The sequence below is a fragment of the Sceloporus undulatus genome, chromosome 1 (assembly GCF_019175285.1).
Source record: "Sceloporus undulatus isolate JIND9_A2432 ecotype Alabama chromosome 1, SceUnd_v1.1, whole genome shotgun sequence".
Taxonomy (NCBI): Eukaryota; Metazoa; Chordata; class Lepidosauria; order Squamata; family Phrynosomatidae; genus Sceloporus; species Sceloporus undulatus.
In genome coordinates, this window is record NC_056522.1 from 143,015,363 (window position 1) to 143,029,394 (window position 14,032).

General features: G+C 39.4%; 1 protein-coding gene across 1 annotated transcript in view; it reads right to left on the reverse strand.

Annotated features, from left to right (window-relative positions):
* Positions 1-14,032, reverse strand: part of COL21A1 (collagen type XXI alpha 1 chain) — a 103,007-nt gene that overhangs the window by 84,777 nt on the left and 4,198 nt on the right. The window contains exons 2-5 of the mRNA XM_042438383.1: positions 8,241-8,366; positions 4,365-4,916; positions 758-926; positions 402-618 (exon numbers count right to left, since the gene is read on the reverse strand). Coding sequence (XP_042294317.1) covers positions 402-618; positions 758-926; positions 4,365-4,916; positions 8,241-8,328 — 1,026 coding nt within the window. The 5' untranslated portion in view covers positions 8,329-8,366. The remainder of the gene's footprint in view (positions 1-401; positions 619-757; positions 927-4,364; positions 4,917-8,240; positions 8,367-14,032) is intronic.

The window sequence follows — 14,032 nt, forward strand, 5'->3', positions numbered from 1 at the left end:
CTCATCAAGGAACAAGTAAGATATCCATGCAATTAATGAATTAAAGAGAGTGTGTGATTTGAATGTTGGACTAGGACTCTGGGAGACCAGGGTTTGAATCCCCACTCAGCCATATAAGTCTACTTTGTGACCTTGCACAAATCACACTATTTCAGTATAAAAGAGAAGCAACAGCAATCCTGTCTAATGAAATCTTGTCAAGAAAACCTTACAAGAGAGAAAGCATAGCGTGGTGATTTGAGCATTACATGCCACTATCTTTCAGCCTCAGAGTAAGGCAACGGCAAACCTCTTCTGAAGAAATCTTGTCAAGCAAATCCTAAAATAAGGTTGTTCTAAACTGGAGTTGACTTGAAGGCCCATAACAACAAAATAAATTGTAATAAATAAATGTTCATTACCTTTACACGGGGTGCAGTAAACGTAACAACCTGAGTGTCATTTACTAAGCTTGTTGTAGTAAATGACATTGTTTTGTCTTCTCCATTTACAGTAACAGCTATCTGTGGCCTTCCATCCAGGCTCAGAATTCTCCACAAATCCCATGTTTTTCTGACCTTAAATCTCTGAGTGGATACAAACACATATGATGGAGGAAGGCCTTCTGGAAAGACATTCCTGGAAAATATTTTTTTTAAAACTGAATAAATGACAGCATTCTTCAAAAATTCCAGAACAATTCTGGAACAATTACTTAATACATTATAAGGAAGACAGGTTTCATTAGCAAGTGATATAAATCTCTAAAAGAAAGTACCTTGTCAATTCTGACAGATCAATGCGTGAAGTTATTTCATAAGCTTTTGCATTAGTAGATGGGATCTGAATTCTTTTTTTCACCTTTTTCTTCACACCTAGCCCTAGGAGGATGTCAAACCCTTTTTCATCCCGAGATGCCACAGGAATTCTGGTTGGGCAAACTGATTCTGCAGAGCAACAACAACAAATTAAAAATGTAATTAATTGGTATAATATGAAAGTAGCATAATATACAACTTGGAATCATATGGGACAATACTCTATTTTACACTACAAGGTCAATTCCCAAGTGATTACTCAGTGCATTATACAGTGCGTCCACATTATACACAGGCGGACTTGAGCGCCTGCGTTCAAACCGCGGGGAGAGTGCGGACCAGCGCATCCCTTTCAAATGAATGGGACGCGTGCCCATGGCGCCCCGCGTGCCCATGGCGCCCCGCATGCTCCTGCGCCACCATGGAGCCCTGGTGGCGCAGTGGTTAAATGCCTGTACTGCAGCCATTCACTTGAAACCACAAGGCTGCGAGTTCAAGACCAGCAAAAGGGCCCAAGCTCGACTCAGGCTTGCCATCCTTCCGAGGTCGCTAAAATGAGTACCCAGACTGTTGGGGGCAAATTAGCTTACTTGCTAATTAGCTTACTTGTTGTTCACCGCTATGATCTTTGGAATAGCGGTATATAAATTTAAAAAATGCCACTACGCACGAGCCCCATTCAAATGAATGGGGCTCCAGCATACGCGAAATTAGCCTTATGCAGGAGGGTCTCGAACGGATCCCCGCATAAGGCAAGGGCCCACTGTACATAATTCAGTTATTGGACTATGTGGTCTGGCCAATCAATTTAAAGCATCTTTTGAAATACTTAAGGAGATTTCATTATTGATTTTAGCGTGATATAAATGTTGTTATTACCATTTGATAATAATTTTACTAAATGAAATATCAACACTGTTACACTACCAATATCACTGACAGTGCCTGCATTTATTGTGGGAGCATGTTAGAATGCTATGAAACATCTTCATACATGCAAACATCTATCCATGGACTGCCACTCATATCACAGCTACTCGTGGGGACCTCTCCAGAATGGTGGGTCTGCTTATTTGTGTGTGCATGTGTGGTAGACAGAGTAAGCATTCAGCCATTCATGTGGAGTCAAAGAATATTAATCAGCACAATGCAACCATTTGCTTCTACAACGTTCTATTTGTCCTGTTGTGGTTAGAAAATTACTGAATCTTTCACTGTGCTACACAGAATTCTACCCAATTCAGTTTCTCCAAGAATGAAGGCTTTTGAAAGAGACAACCATGTTAATCAGTGAAAAACTCCTGTCAGCCCTCAAACGATAACTAATTCCTAAGGAGGACAGGTGGAGGAGGATGGGCAAACACTCTGCTGTTTGGCTATGTCCTAAGAAGAAGGATGGGTGGAAGGAGATGGGCAAAAGGCTTCTCTTTTGCCCAGCTTTCTTCTGGGAAGTGGAGGAAACTTGCAGGGCAAGCATTTGCCGGTCTACCTCCTCCACCACCTGGCCTTCTCACTGGGAGGAAGCCAGGCAGTGGAGGAGACTTGAGGGGCAAGCGTTTGTCCATCCTCCACCTCCCAGCCTTCTTTATTTTCCCATTAAAACAGTTGTGCTTTGCCTTCTTTGCATCTACTGATACTGCTATGGACTTGAAAGTGTATTAATTCTAATGGGGTATGCCATGCTTGTGAAAAAAGATCCAAGTTTTCTGAACAGTATTTTTAAATACAGACATACACATACAATACAATATTAGGTATTTAAGCTAGAATGTTAAAGGAAGTTTTATAATACTAATGCCAACATTTTTTTCCTGATGCAGAACAATATAACAATCCTCTGTTATTCAGACTTCTTAGAAGCCCTGGTGGCGCAGTGGTTAAATGCTTGTACTGCAGCCACTCATTCACAAACCACAAAGTTGTGAGTTCAATCCCAGCCAAGGGGGCTCAAGCTCTACTCAGGCTTGCATCCTTCCGAGGTGGCTAAAATGATTAGCTTACACTTTGTAAACCGCTTAGGGAGTGCTTAAATGCACTGATAAGCGGTATAGAAATGTACTCGCTACTTGCTATTGCTATTCTTAGGGGTGGAGAACTTAAATTTGTCCCCAAAAAGAGAAACGTGAGACGAAGGGAGAAAGCATACCAAAGTACTATTTGAGGATCCACATGGAACTTTTTGTGTGCAAAAAAAAAAAAAAAATCACCATCATCATATTTTACACTTAAAGCCTCTGGGAAGTAGGGTTCTCCTGAAGAACATGTATGTCCCTGAATATCTTGTTTAAGCCTTTAAAATGCCAAAAAATCTAACCAGAAATAACCTTCTTCTTTTTCTTTTCTCTCTCTCTCTTTCTTTTTTCATTTCCGCCACCAAATTTGGGTGACATGTAGTAGTAGTGGGGTAATGCCACAGTGGGTTCCAGGAAAAAAAGACCCTCAACCCACTGAAGTTACTCATCCCTTCTGTAAACTGAAACATGATACTGAAAACATAGGAAGATTAACTGCTGGAACACAACGGCAGTGGAAGCAGGAGGACATGTTGTAGCCTTCCCTGAAAATTTCTACATCACACAAAGATAAAATACAAATATTAATAAGAACTTGTTGGCAATTTTCTTCAGTTCATATTATTATTATTATTATTATTATTATTATTATTATTATTATTTTCTCATTTCAGAACCATATTGATAAATCTAATGGTTGACACTCGTTCAAAGGAAAAGTCCCTCTCAGGCCCCTCCACTGTCATTTTTGCCTCAGCAGACTGATAAAGCTGCTGCAAAGACCAAGGGAGGGTCAGCCAGATAAAGTTTCATACACTTAACAGCTAGTCTAGACTTGGGAATTGCCAGATGTAGTGATTACAAAGTCTGACTTGGCAGTGAGTTACATTTCCTCACTTCTCATGCAAATACTTATTTTTTCATAATATGAAACCTGCTTCCTTTTATTGAACACACCCCTTCCTTGTTAAATTCACTTGCTTATTTAAGGTACCATAGATAAAATTTCAGATGTCAGTTCACACATGAACTTGTGATCAACATGTATACACAAAGGCACAGCAGGCATTCCCCTACATCTCCCACTATCTGCAGTAGAAACTGAAATGTCTTGAGAAAGACTCCTCTTTGAAACCCTGTTTCCAGGTGACTTGCCAGTCTGCAATAATGATAAACTAAATAGTTGAATAGCATGAGTTTGTACTAGGTAGGCCCGGGATATCCATAAAACATATGTGGTTGAAATAAGTGAGGTCAACACACTGCAACTGCACACGATACAGTCAGCTCTCTGTATCCACAGATTCAATCATCCATGGCTTGAAAATGTATATTTTAAAAATTACAAAAAAGCAAATCTTGATTTTGCTATTTTACATAAGGGACACCATTTTATTGTACCATTGTATATAATGGGACTTGAGCATCCATGAATTTTGGTATCCATGGGGGCTCCTGGAATGCAATCCCAGTGAATATCAATGACCCACTGTACATCTAAAACAAAACAAAACAAAACAAAAAAGATTGATTGCAAAAATACATTAATATTTACCTTCACAGAGTTTCTGTTTTATTACTTCTCTTATTCTGGATATTGCAATATAATCTTCAACGTAGAATACATAGGTTGATGAAGGCTTGTTGGCAATTGCTCGCAGTTCTTCCTCTTCAGTTTCTGAACCGACTCCAATCGCAAACAGGGTGATCTTGTTTTTTCTTGCTTCGGCTGCCACGTCTTTGACGTCATCTTGTGACTTACCATCAGTAAGAACAACAGCAATTTTTGTAAGAAATCTTGAGGATTTGGCAAATAGGTGGTCAAGAGAAAACTGAATTGCTTTCCCTGTTTGTGTATTTCCACCCAAGTACTGTATATATTCCATTGCTCTGACTAGGTTTTCATTGGAATCGTGGGACCCAAGTGGAATTTCAAGTACAGGATAATCACTGTACTGAACTACTCCAACTTGAATAAACTTTGGTCCTATATCAAAGTTACTTGTAATGTTTACAAGCCATCTTTTGACAATTTCAAAGTTTTCAGGGCCAACACTGTAGGAGCCATCCAAGATGAAAACTAAATCTGTTGGGGCAGTACGGCAACCTTAAAAAGAGAGGTGGAGAATTAAAGAATGTATGTTATTTTTGTTTAAACAAAGTTCAGGTATCTATAAAAATAGTCTCTTCAGGCCACTAGCATTCAAACGTGATGAATTATAAGAGTCTTTGATTGAATGGCAGTACTGTATAGACATCTTTCAGACAATCAGTTTGTAGAGTCACTTCCATCCAAATACATGCTATATTAAGAGGTTATTTGTTCACAAGAAAATCAGACAACATTAAGGCTACTGTAATCTGGGGTGTAAAACTCATTGAAAACATTCAGACTTACTTCGGATTAAACATGCACAGGACTGCATTACATCTCTCTTTTTAACTACCGTAAAAGGACTTAAATTGGTCACAACTAACAGAGATTTGTTAATCTCACCAGGGTTTAAACACAACTAACTTTCTCTAGGATGGAGTTTGTATCCTGTATTTTTCTAGGGACTTTATCACAGGGAGGCAAAGTGGTGGCAAACTGGTTAAATCCTATGCAGGAACAGAATTTTAAAATCCGCAAAACACCAATTTTTGCAGGTTGGTTTTCAGACACATTGACGTCAATGAGAAATAATGTGACATTAATCTGAATGCAAAGTTGACAACACACACTCCTTTTTACTTTCAGGAAGTTTCCAAAAGTAAAAAGGAACAGGTTTTGTCAACTTTGCATTCAGATGAATGTCTCATTGACACTAATGTCATCTGAAAAACTACCCACTTTTGCAGGTTATGTCTAATTTCTCTTCGGGTTAACCCTGAACGTCATGTGAAAAACAACCTGCTTTTGTGGGTTTTTTTTCACTTTAAATCAAGTTTCTGCACGGGATCCATCCTGGGTGATAAACCCCTAGGTTGGAGTTTATATGTGGCTATTTTCAACCTTTCACCGAATGCCCACTTGGTGACTTTCTCTTATGGCTACTGGCAAGCTAACTGACAAGTTTGGCAAGAAAGATCAAGAGGCAGAGAAATCTGCAATATATGAATGGCAGTATAGAAATCTTTCAGACAATCCATTTGTGGAGTCACTTCCATCCAAATACATGCTACACTAAGTCGTCTCTTGTTCACTTTTTGCTAAATCTTTATTGTCTTCCTTTGTTAATATATAATTTGTTGTATACCTTTAGAAATTACCTGGAAAAGGTTGTATTAATAAGACTGTTTGAGAACTGAGGACTGTCAGGGTGGGGTGGCGATGCAGTAAAATACATAATTTTTCCACAGTATAGAGGGAATGGTTTAAATGATTTAAAATCCTGGTTTGTGGTTTTGACAATTCACCCGAGTGAAACCACAAGCTTTAAAATATTCTCAGGAAGTGGTCACATCTAACCACATTTAGTTGTCTCTAACCACATAATATTTAACCATGTACCAAAGTATACCAGATTAATATGTACTCAAATGGTCTTCTTTTATGTACTGTACCTCTGTCCATTGAAGGTTATCCTATCTCTGCCCAATGAATGGCAAATTGTTTGAATACATCAAGTAAGTTAACAGAAATTGCCTGTTTCTGAGTAACACAAATTGCCTGCGGCTTGGAGTACTTCACATGCATAGGAATCCTGTTTTTCTTCTGAGATGTATAAAGCTATCTTCTAATATAGGCTGTAACCAATGTGCAACAAGAGTTGGTAGATGAAAGCAAGTGACCCAATCAGTTGATTTCAAATTACCAGGAAAAATAAATAAATCAAGACGTCATTTTGAATTTTTTTTTCTGGACATAGATGTGCAAAGTGTGAACTCTGGGCCCCTCTATCCCCCACCCAACCCAGAAAGGATTGGTATAAATCAACCAGTTACCCTCAAAGAAAATATGAGGAGGAAGGCTGGCTATTTAAAGGCCATGCCATCCCAACAGGTCTGTTGGGGGCCAGAAATATTCTTTTTTAAAAAACAGAAGTGCTTGTAAAACCTCCCAGGTTTTGTGATTGAACAGAAATTTTACACGATTTAGGATCATCTCTGAAAACAACGGGGTGCCAGTCCAATATCATCTCAGGCCAAAATCTGAGAGTTAGGGTGCATCCACACTGCAGAAATAATGCAGTTTGATACTGCTTAAACAGTCATGGCTCAATGCTATGGAAATCTAGGATTTGTAGTTTAGTGTGGCACCAAAGCTATCTTACAGAGTTGGCCCTTCTTATACATGGATTTTTTAATACACAGATTCAAGCATCCACAGTTTGTAAATGTTCAAAAAAAGTATAAATTTACCTTGATTTTCCATTTTTATAAGGGACACCATTTTGCTATGTCATTATATTTAATGGGACTTGAGCATACACGGATTTTGTTATACACGGGAGATCTTGGAACCAAACCCCAGCGTATAACAAGGGTCCACTGTATAGCTTATTCTGAGACAAGCAAAGATGTGATTGACAGCAGCACAGAACATGGTTTGTTTGATGATAATGCAGGGAGTGGGCTTCAGATTCATCTCCAAGTATGATGGATTGCAACCTGCTTAGTACAGAGCATTTAAGCCACTTTCCTTGTTTAGACACTACCCAAAATGGTGATTTAACAAACTTGGGTCTAATCTTCACTGCAGAAATCATGTAGTTTGACACTGCTTTAACTGCCATGGTTCAGTTCTAAGGAATTCTGGGATTTGTAGTTTTTGAGATATACTTGGCCTTTTCTGTCACAGAGCTCTGGTGCGACTGCAAATCCCAGGATTCCTCAGCATTAAGCTATGGCAGTTAAAACTGTGTCAAACTGCATTATTTCTGCAGTGCAGATTAGACCTGGGAAGGCTCTATTAAGCCAGGCACACAACAAAAAGAGGGGGAAATGAGTGTGTAAACCTGACAAACTTCTTGCCCAAGAGATTACAGGTTTTTGGACACTGAGCATAATGTCAGAACTGGGCCAAAGTGTTAAGAAGCCATGAGAAAGCAATACTGCAGACACAAGGAAAGCTTGCAGTTTTCATGCAGGTAGTGCAAGAAGGTAGGGAATAAAGGTAAATTAGCATAGACCTCTTTCCCAGCTTTAGAAAAAATATCGCCTGCCTGTAAAACAACTGGAGAAAGAAACTGGACTGTCTGCAGTTGTGATTTTTTTAATTGTCATACTGTGTAGTTTAAATACAATATACTAAAACTAGAGCTCTAAAAGTTTAATTATAAGGCACATATACCCATGACAAAATATACAATTTCTTTAAATATACTTTAAATGAATCCATTACAATGCATATTGTATCTGTATCATATAGAAGAAGGAAAAAAAATTTTTAGGAAAGCCTTCACTTTTCATTGATAAGCCATGGTTAGAAAATAATGTTGATGCTTACTTGATCTTATATCACCATCTTCAGCTGATACGTAATCATGAAACAACAACATTAAAACTGTTGAAAGAAATTTTATGTTCCTTGCCATGTATACAATATTTCCAGAACTTCAAATCCTGAAATAAACTGGGGAAAAACATAATTTGTTTTAATACAGTTGTATTAAATTCAGTTAAACATAAAGCATCAGAATTGTTAGGGCTTTTTAGAAAATCAATCCCTGTATAATCATGAGTCTTGCTTTCTCCATTACACGAGTTTAATGATGTTGGAGGATACATGGTTTAATGTATAAAGCTAAAATGTTTGCACATTTTTCTAAAAGAGCATTATCATAAGAAGCTAAAACTTGTAATAATCAGAGACAATAAGATGGATGGGAAGTTTTTCATTTTTGACTTTACATAGTTATTTTGCAATCAACAGGTACAGCCCAATGTTTACCACAATAATAAAGGATCAGTCTATAAAAACCCATTTAATTCAGCATGCACAAGTAGTTATAGGTACATGGAAATAACTATGCAATTTCCCCTATTCTGTAGCAGTTTCCAAAAGTGGTAAACCACGTGATGAATGCAATACATGTTCACCTCCAGAGCATCTCACAAACAGCACACACAACAACAACAAAATTGTTAAGTAGTCTTATGCATTTCCCCAAGAGCGGTGCTTCTCAAACTTTGGCTCTCCAGATGTTTTGGACTTCAGCTTCCAGTATTTCTGACCATTGGCTGTACTGGCAGGAACATCTGAGAGTTGAAGCCCAAAACATCTGGAGGGCCAAAGTTTGAGAACCACTGAAATAGAACCTAATCTTTTGAACCTCATCTGTTCAAAAGAGGTCATATTGATGTCACATTTATAGAACACAAAAAATGTCACTGCACACAGTGTGAGTAGCAAGCTCTCACACAAAACCAACTTCGAGAACAAGGTTTGTTAATCAGTACATTATTTCCAGACTATCTGCTGTGCTGGTTCCAATTATAACATGATAATCATACTAAATTACTGTACAGCCTACAGTTAGGGTCAAGTACTGTAGTAGGAAATTGAATTGGCCTTTGAGCTAATCAGTGCCAGCTTCAAGTTTTCAGTCTTTCAGGCAAGATCCCCTCAGTGAGCTGCGCTCTACTTGTACACAAATGATGGAGTCGGTGATAGAGGATGATCCCCTGTCTTGTCATCAGTTCTCACTCTCTCACTCGCTCTTTCAATGGCCATACGGTTGGCAGCACAGGTATCCTACTGATTCATGGGGCTTGGCACGGGCCTTGGCACAGGCTCAACAGTGTTGATGTTTGATTAAATCCCTGCACCTAAACTCAAACTTCAGCTCAGCTCTGAAGGCATTTGAATCAGAGTATCCTAGTATGGATAGACCACAATAATCCTATTATAATTACATGCACACAGATGTATCCCATTATCTTTGTATCTCCTTTCCTATTCTCGCCCCACACCACTTTACAATGTAGAACAGGAATCTATCATTCTTTGCTTATGTTACGCTATGAAATGAACCATCCCATGATGGTCAACTGAATTATTTTTTATTTCACATGAAATAGTTAGAGAAAGCCTGCTAAAAGTGGCAGTCACTCACCGGCGGGGGCCCCAGTAGTTATAGGTACATAGAAATAACTATGCAGTTCTGTAACAGTTTCCAAAAGTAGTAAACCACTTCATGAATGCAATACATCTGGGAAGGGGAAAAGAGATTGAGAGAGAGCACTATGGCCCCTCCACATGTGCATGGCAAAGGCAGGGAAGAAGGGCCACAGAGCCACTAGGCCTCCCTTCAAGGCTACAGGGCTCATCCGCCACCCTCATGGACCCCCGAGGAGACCCTAGCATCCCCACTAGGCCTCCCTCCAAGACCACAGGGCCCATCTGCCACCCTCATGGACCCCTGAGGAGACCCTGGCAGTGAGGCCCAGCCCAGGCTGCCACCCCCCTTCCAGGGTCCAGGGGTTTTTAGGGCACCTTGTCCTCCCTATGCAAGCCCCCTCGCCGTACTGCTCACTCGCTCTCGGTGGGCTCCCTCTGCCAGTCCATCTGTCTGCTTGACCAACCCTCTGTGCCTCACTTCGCCTTGGCAGCTGCTGCTGCTGCTTCTGCCATTGCCTGCATTCAACTGTTTTCCTTGAGGACCTTGGGGGCGAGAAGACCCTGCCATTAGGGACGACACAGGTTTGCCATCCGCGGATACGCAAATCCACAGAAGGCAAGTCCGCAGATACCAAGGGATACAGTACAATGGAAACAAATATACTGCTGGTCCTTGACCAATTGGAAAAAAGATAATTACTGGACTCCTACATCTGATAGTTCTAGAAACGACCTGGGAGGTTGTTGTTGTTTTTTTACCCCAAAATAAACAGATACAAATTACTTTCATTCATTAAAAAGAAAATATTTTTGCTCTTGGGGAAAAAAACCTGAACCCTGTAACCATCTCCTACTGAGTTTTACATAAAGGTATAATTGTTTACACAAAGCCTAGTAATTAGCAGCATTTCCAGTTACTTATTGTGAAACACTGAGTTCTACAAAAATCTGAGAACCTGCTTAATATTGATGCCAAGTTTTCATCTGGTTATGCAAAACTTCCTCAGGGCTCAGGTATATGGAAATAAACAATCATTTCCTTTTCTTTGAGAAGAGCAGCCAAATGGGCAGAATGAAAAGAATGCCATTGATTTGCCATTAGAGACTATGCAGCCATGCAGTGGAGTAACACTGCCAGCTAAAATTACCTGCCAGCCCAGAAAGATGAAAAAAGGAAAAAATAAATAACTGCAAACTTTGACAAGCCTTTGGTTTCACAAGCAACAGATGCTAGAGTTTTAATGGGACGGTGATCAAAATAAATTTGAAATAGCATACTTGGCTTCAAACATGCTGACTAATGGTTCTGTGTGCCAAATGGAGTGTCTTCTATCGACATATTTGGGGGTCCAGATTGTTCTATCTTATGTAACAATCATGGTTTAATGAACAGTGGGTATATGAAATCACTGCATTCTCTTGTTCCCCCTCAACACTACCATTATGCACCCATGTTGGCATTTCTTACATAGGTTTTTGAAAGTTTACCATTGCATCCAAACTAAGCAACTGTAATTTAAACTGCTGTTTAGTCTTCGTTTAAAATCAATTTATAGTTTGACATCCTGGTTAGGAAACATGCTTCAAACGTAACTGAAACTGTGGCTTAAACAAATGATTAAAGAAACACAAAACCAGCATATGGGGGAAAGAGTGAAGGAAAGCAAATAACCACACCACACCACACCACTTATTCCAATCCAAGATTGTGACATCTAAACTACACACCATTCAACTTCCTCATGTCCACATTGCTTAGCTCCCACAGAAGCCAATGGAGAACAGCAGCCTAACTAGAATTGTGAAGTCGATTCCACCTCCCCCCTGGGGGGGATGGGAATAAAAAACAACTTTTATACCTGTCCTCCCCCCCACACACACGCACACACACAAAAAGCTTTTTTAATGGGAAAATTTGGGGAAATAGATTTTGGAATATTTTCTTTTCTAATATGATGCATATAATGTTTAAGGTGTTCATATCTTAATTGCTCCCACATTATTTTGAAAAACTATGCAGCACATACATTTTAATGTAAGACTATGCATAGCAGTGCTACTCCAAGCGGTCATCTGCAAACCAGTGCTGGTGGGCAAGCCACTGGATGCCCATCCAGAGCACATTTCCAGCACATTTTAATGAGTGATGTTTTGTAATACTGTAACAGGTTAGGGTTAGTATTATTAATGCTCACTTTTGTATGTATGTTTTATGTCCCATGGTTCTTAATGGCAGCACCCACACACGCAGCCTCTATACATCAGCAGCATGCACAAACTGCCATTAGCAGCAGCAATGGGGCATGCCATCCATGGAGGCTTAAATTCATGGATGGCAAGCCTGAGCTTGGAGAAGGCAGGCTGTACTTAGGCCTCAAGGTGACCTCTATCCCAGATTGTGATGGCCAGTGGGTTCAGTGTGATAAAGTCTGACAAATTCTCCTTATAAATTATTAAAATAAAATATCCAGACAAGAGCTATAGAAAATAAGAAGAGTGAAGATTTATTATAGAACGAATAAAATATAAAATATGGTTCCACATATACAGTAACCCTTCTGTTTCAAACCAAGTAACACTTTTCTCTGAACTCACTCCTCATTCTTAGGGCCCCAAAGCCCAATTCAGATCTTCTCCCTTCCCTTCCCCTGGACTAGCTCTCACATTCTTTCTCTGACTGCTCTAACTCTATTTCAACCTGTCTTAGAAAACTCTTTAACAAAGATCCTGCTAGGATCTGTGGTTTCCCTGACAGTACCCACTGCCCCAGCTTCACAACAATCCAAAAACTGTGACTGTCTGACTCTAACCAGGCTTGCCCAGTTTCTCACTTTACACAAGTGTAGTCAATGGGCACAAATATGGTACAGGCCCTGAGCATATTAGAAAAATAAATGTCAGTCTCTCTTTCCCCCAGACACACACCTGAGAAACACTAATGTAAACTATCGGATCATTGTAATTTGTGGTTTTGGTTCCCTTTTTTGGTTCTTTTTACAGAAATAAATGCTTAATGTCTGTTTGACACTATGGAGGACCAACAGAGACAAAATAATTTTCTCTCTTTTACTAATCTTTCTTCTGGGAGTCAGCATGATGTAGTGGTTTGAGTGTTGGGACTACAATCTAGAGAACAGGGCTTGACTCTCCACTCAGCCATGGAAACCCACTGGGTGACCTTAGGCAAGTCACAGTCTCTCAGCCTCAGAGGAAGGCAAAGGCAAACCCACTGAACAAATTTTGTCAAGTAATCCCATGATAGGTTCATTTTCGTGTTGGTTGCCTTCAAGTGGTTTCCAATTTATGACAACCCTAAGGTGAACTTATCACAGGAATTTCTTGGCAAGTTTCTTCAGAGAATGGCCATTGCCAGCCTCCGAGGCTGAGAGAGTGTGACTTGCCCAGGGTCAACAGTGGGTTTTCATGGCCAAGTGGGAATTCAAGCCACATTAGGGTCACCATAAATGAGAAACAATTTGAAGGCAAACAACAACAGTAATGTTTTCTTCTCTTCCAATAGTTGTTTGTTTTTCATGGCAGGCAAAATCAATGAGGCTCCTTACAACTCAGGGGGGAAGAAAGAAAATGTAAAAAGAAAATTTAATTTGAAATTGTTTTCTGAATCCTTATTTTTAATACACCAAACATGATAATTCTAAGCCAAACCAAGTTATATATAAAAATGTGGTATGTTCTTCAAGTAACAGAGTGACTTCCAATTTCTACTTCATTTTCCCTCCAAAATTTCCAAATGTAACTCTGTGTAGGGCTGCAGCCTTAGCATTTCCTAGCTTGAGTATGTAATTATTTTAAAAACTTTTTGGATGAAATTGTCCATTTAGGCTAGAATTTATGATAACGAGCCAGAATATTGATTTACTTTGGATTTTAACTAGAAGTGTTGCATTTTTGTAGAAATAAATATTCACCCATTTCAGTCTCTCTAAAAACAAATCTCTGGGTATTTTACTGCTGATGCTCGGACCATTTTGAAATGAAGTACAAAACCAATTATTTCCACACAAAGGGTTCCCAATAGTTATATAAAAGAAAATCATTCCAAAGAAACAATATGTTCTACATAGAAAGAGGCAAACACTGGGGGCCATTTTTCTTCCCCCAGGATCCCAGGACAAAGACCAACTCCTCCAAGAAGTCAATTCTATATTTTTTAAAAA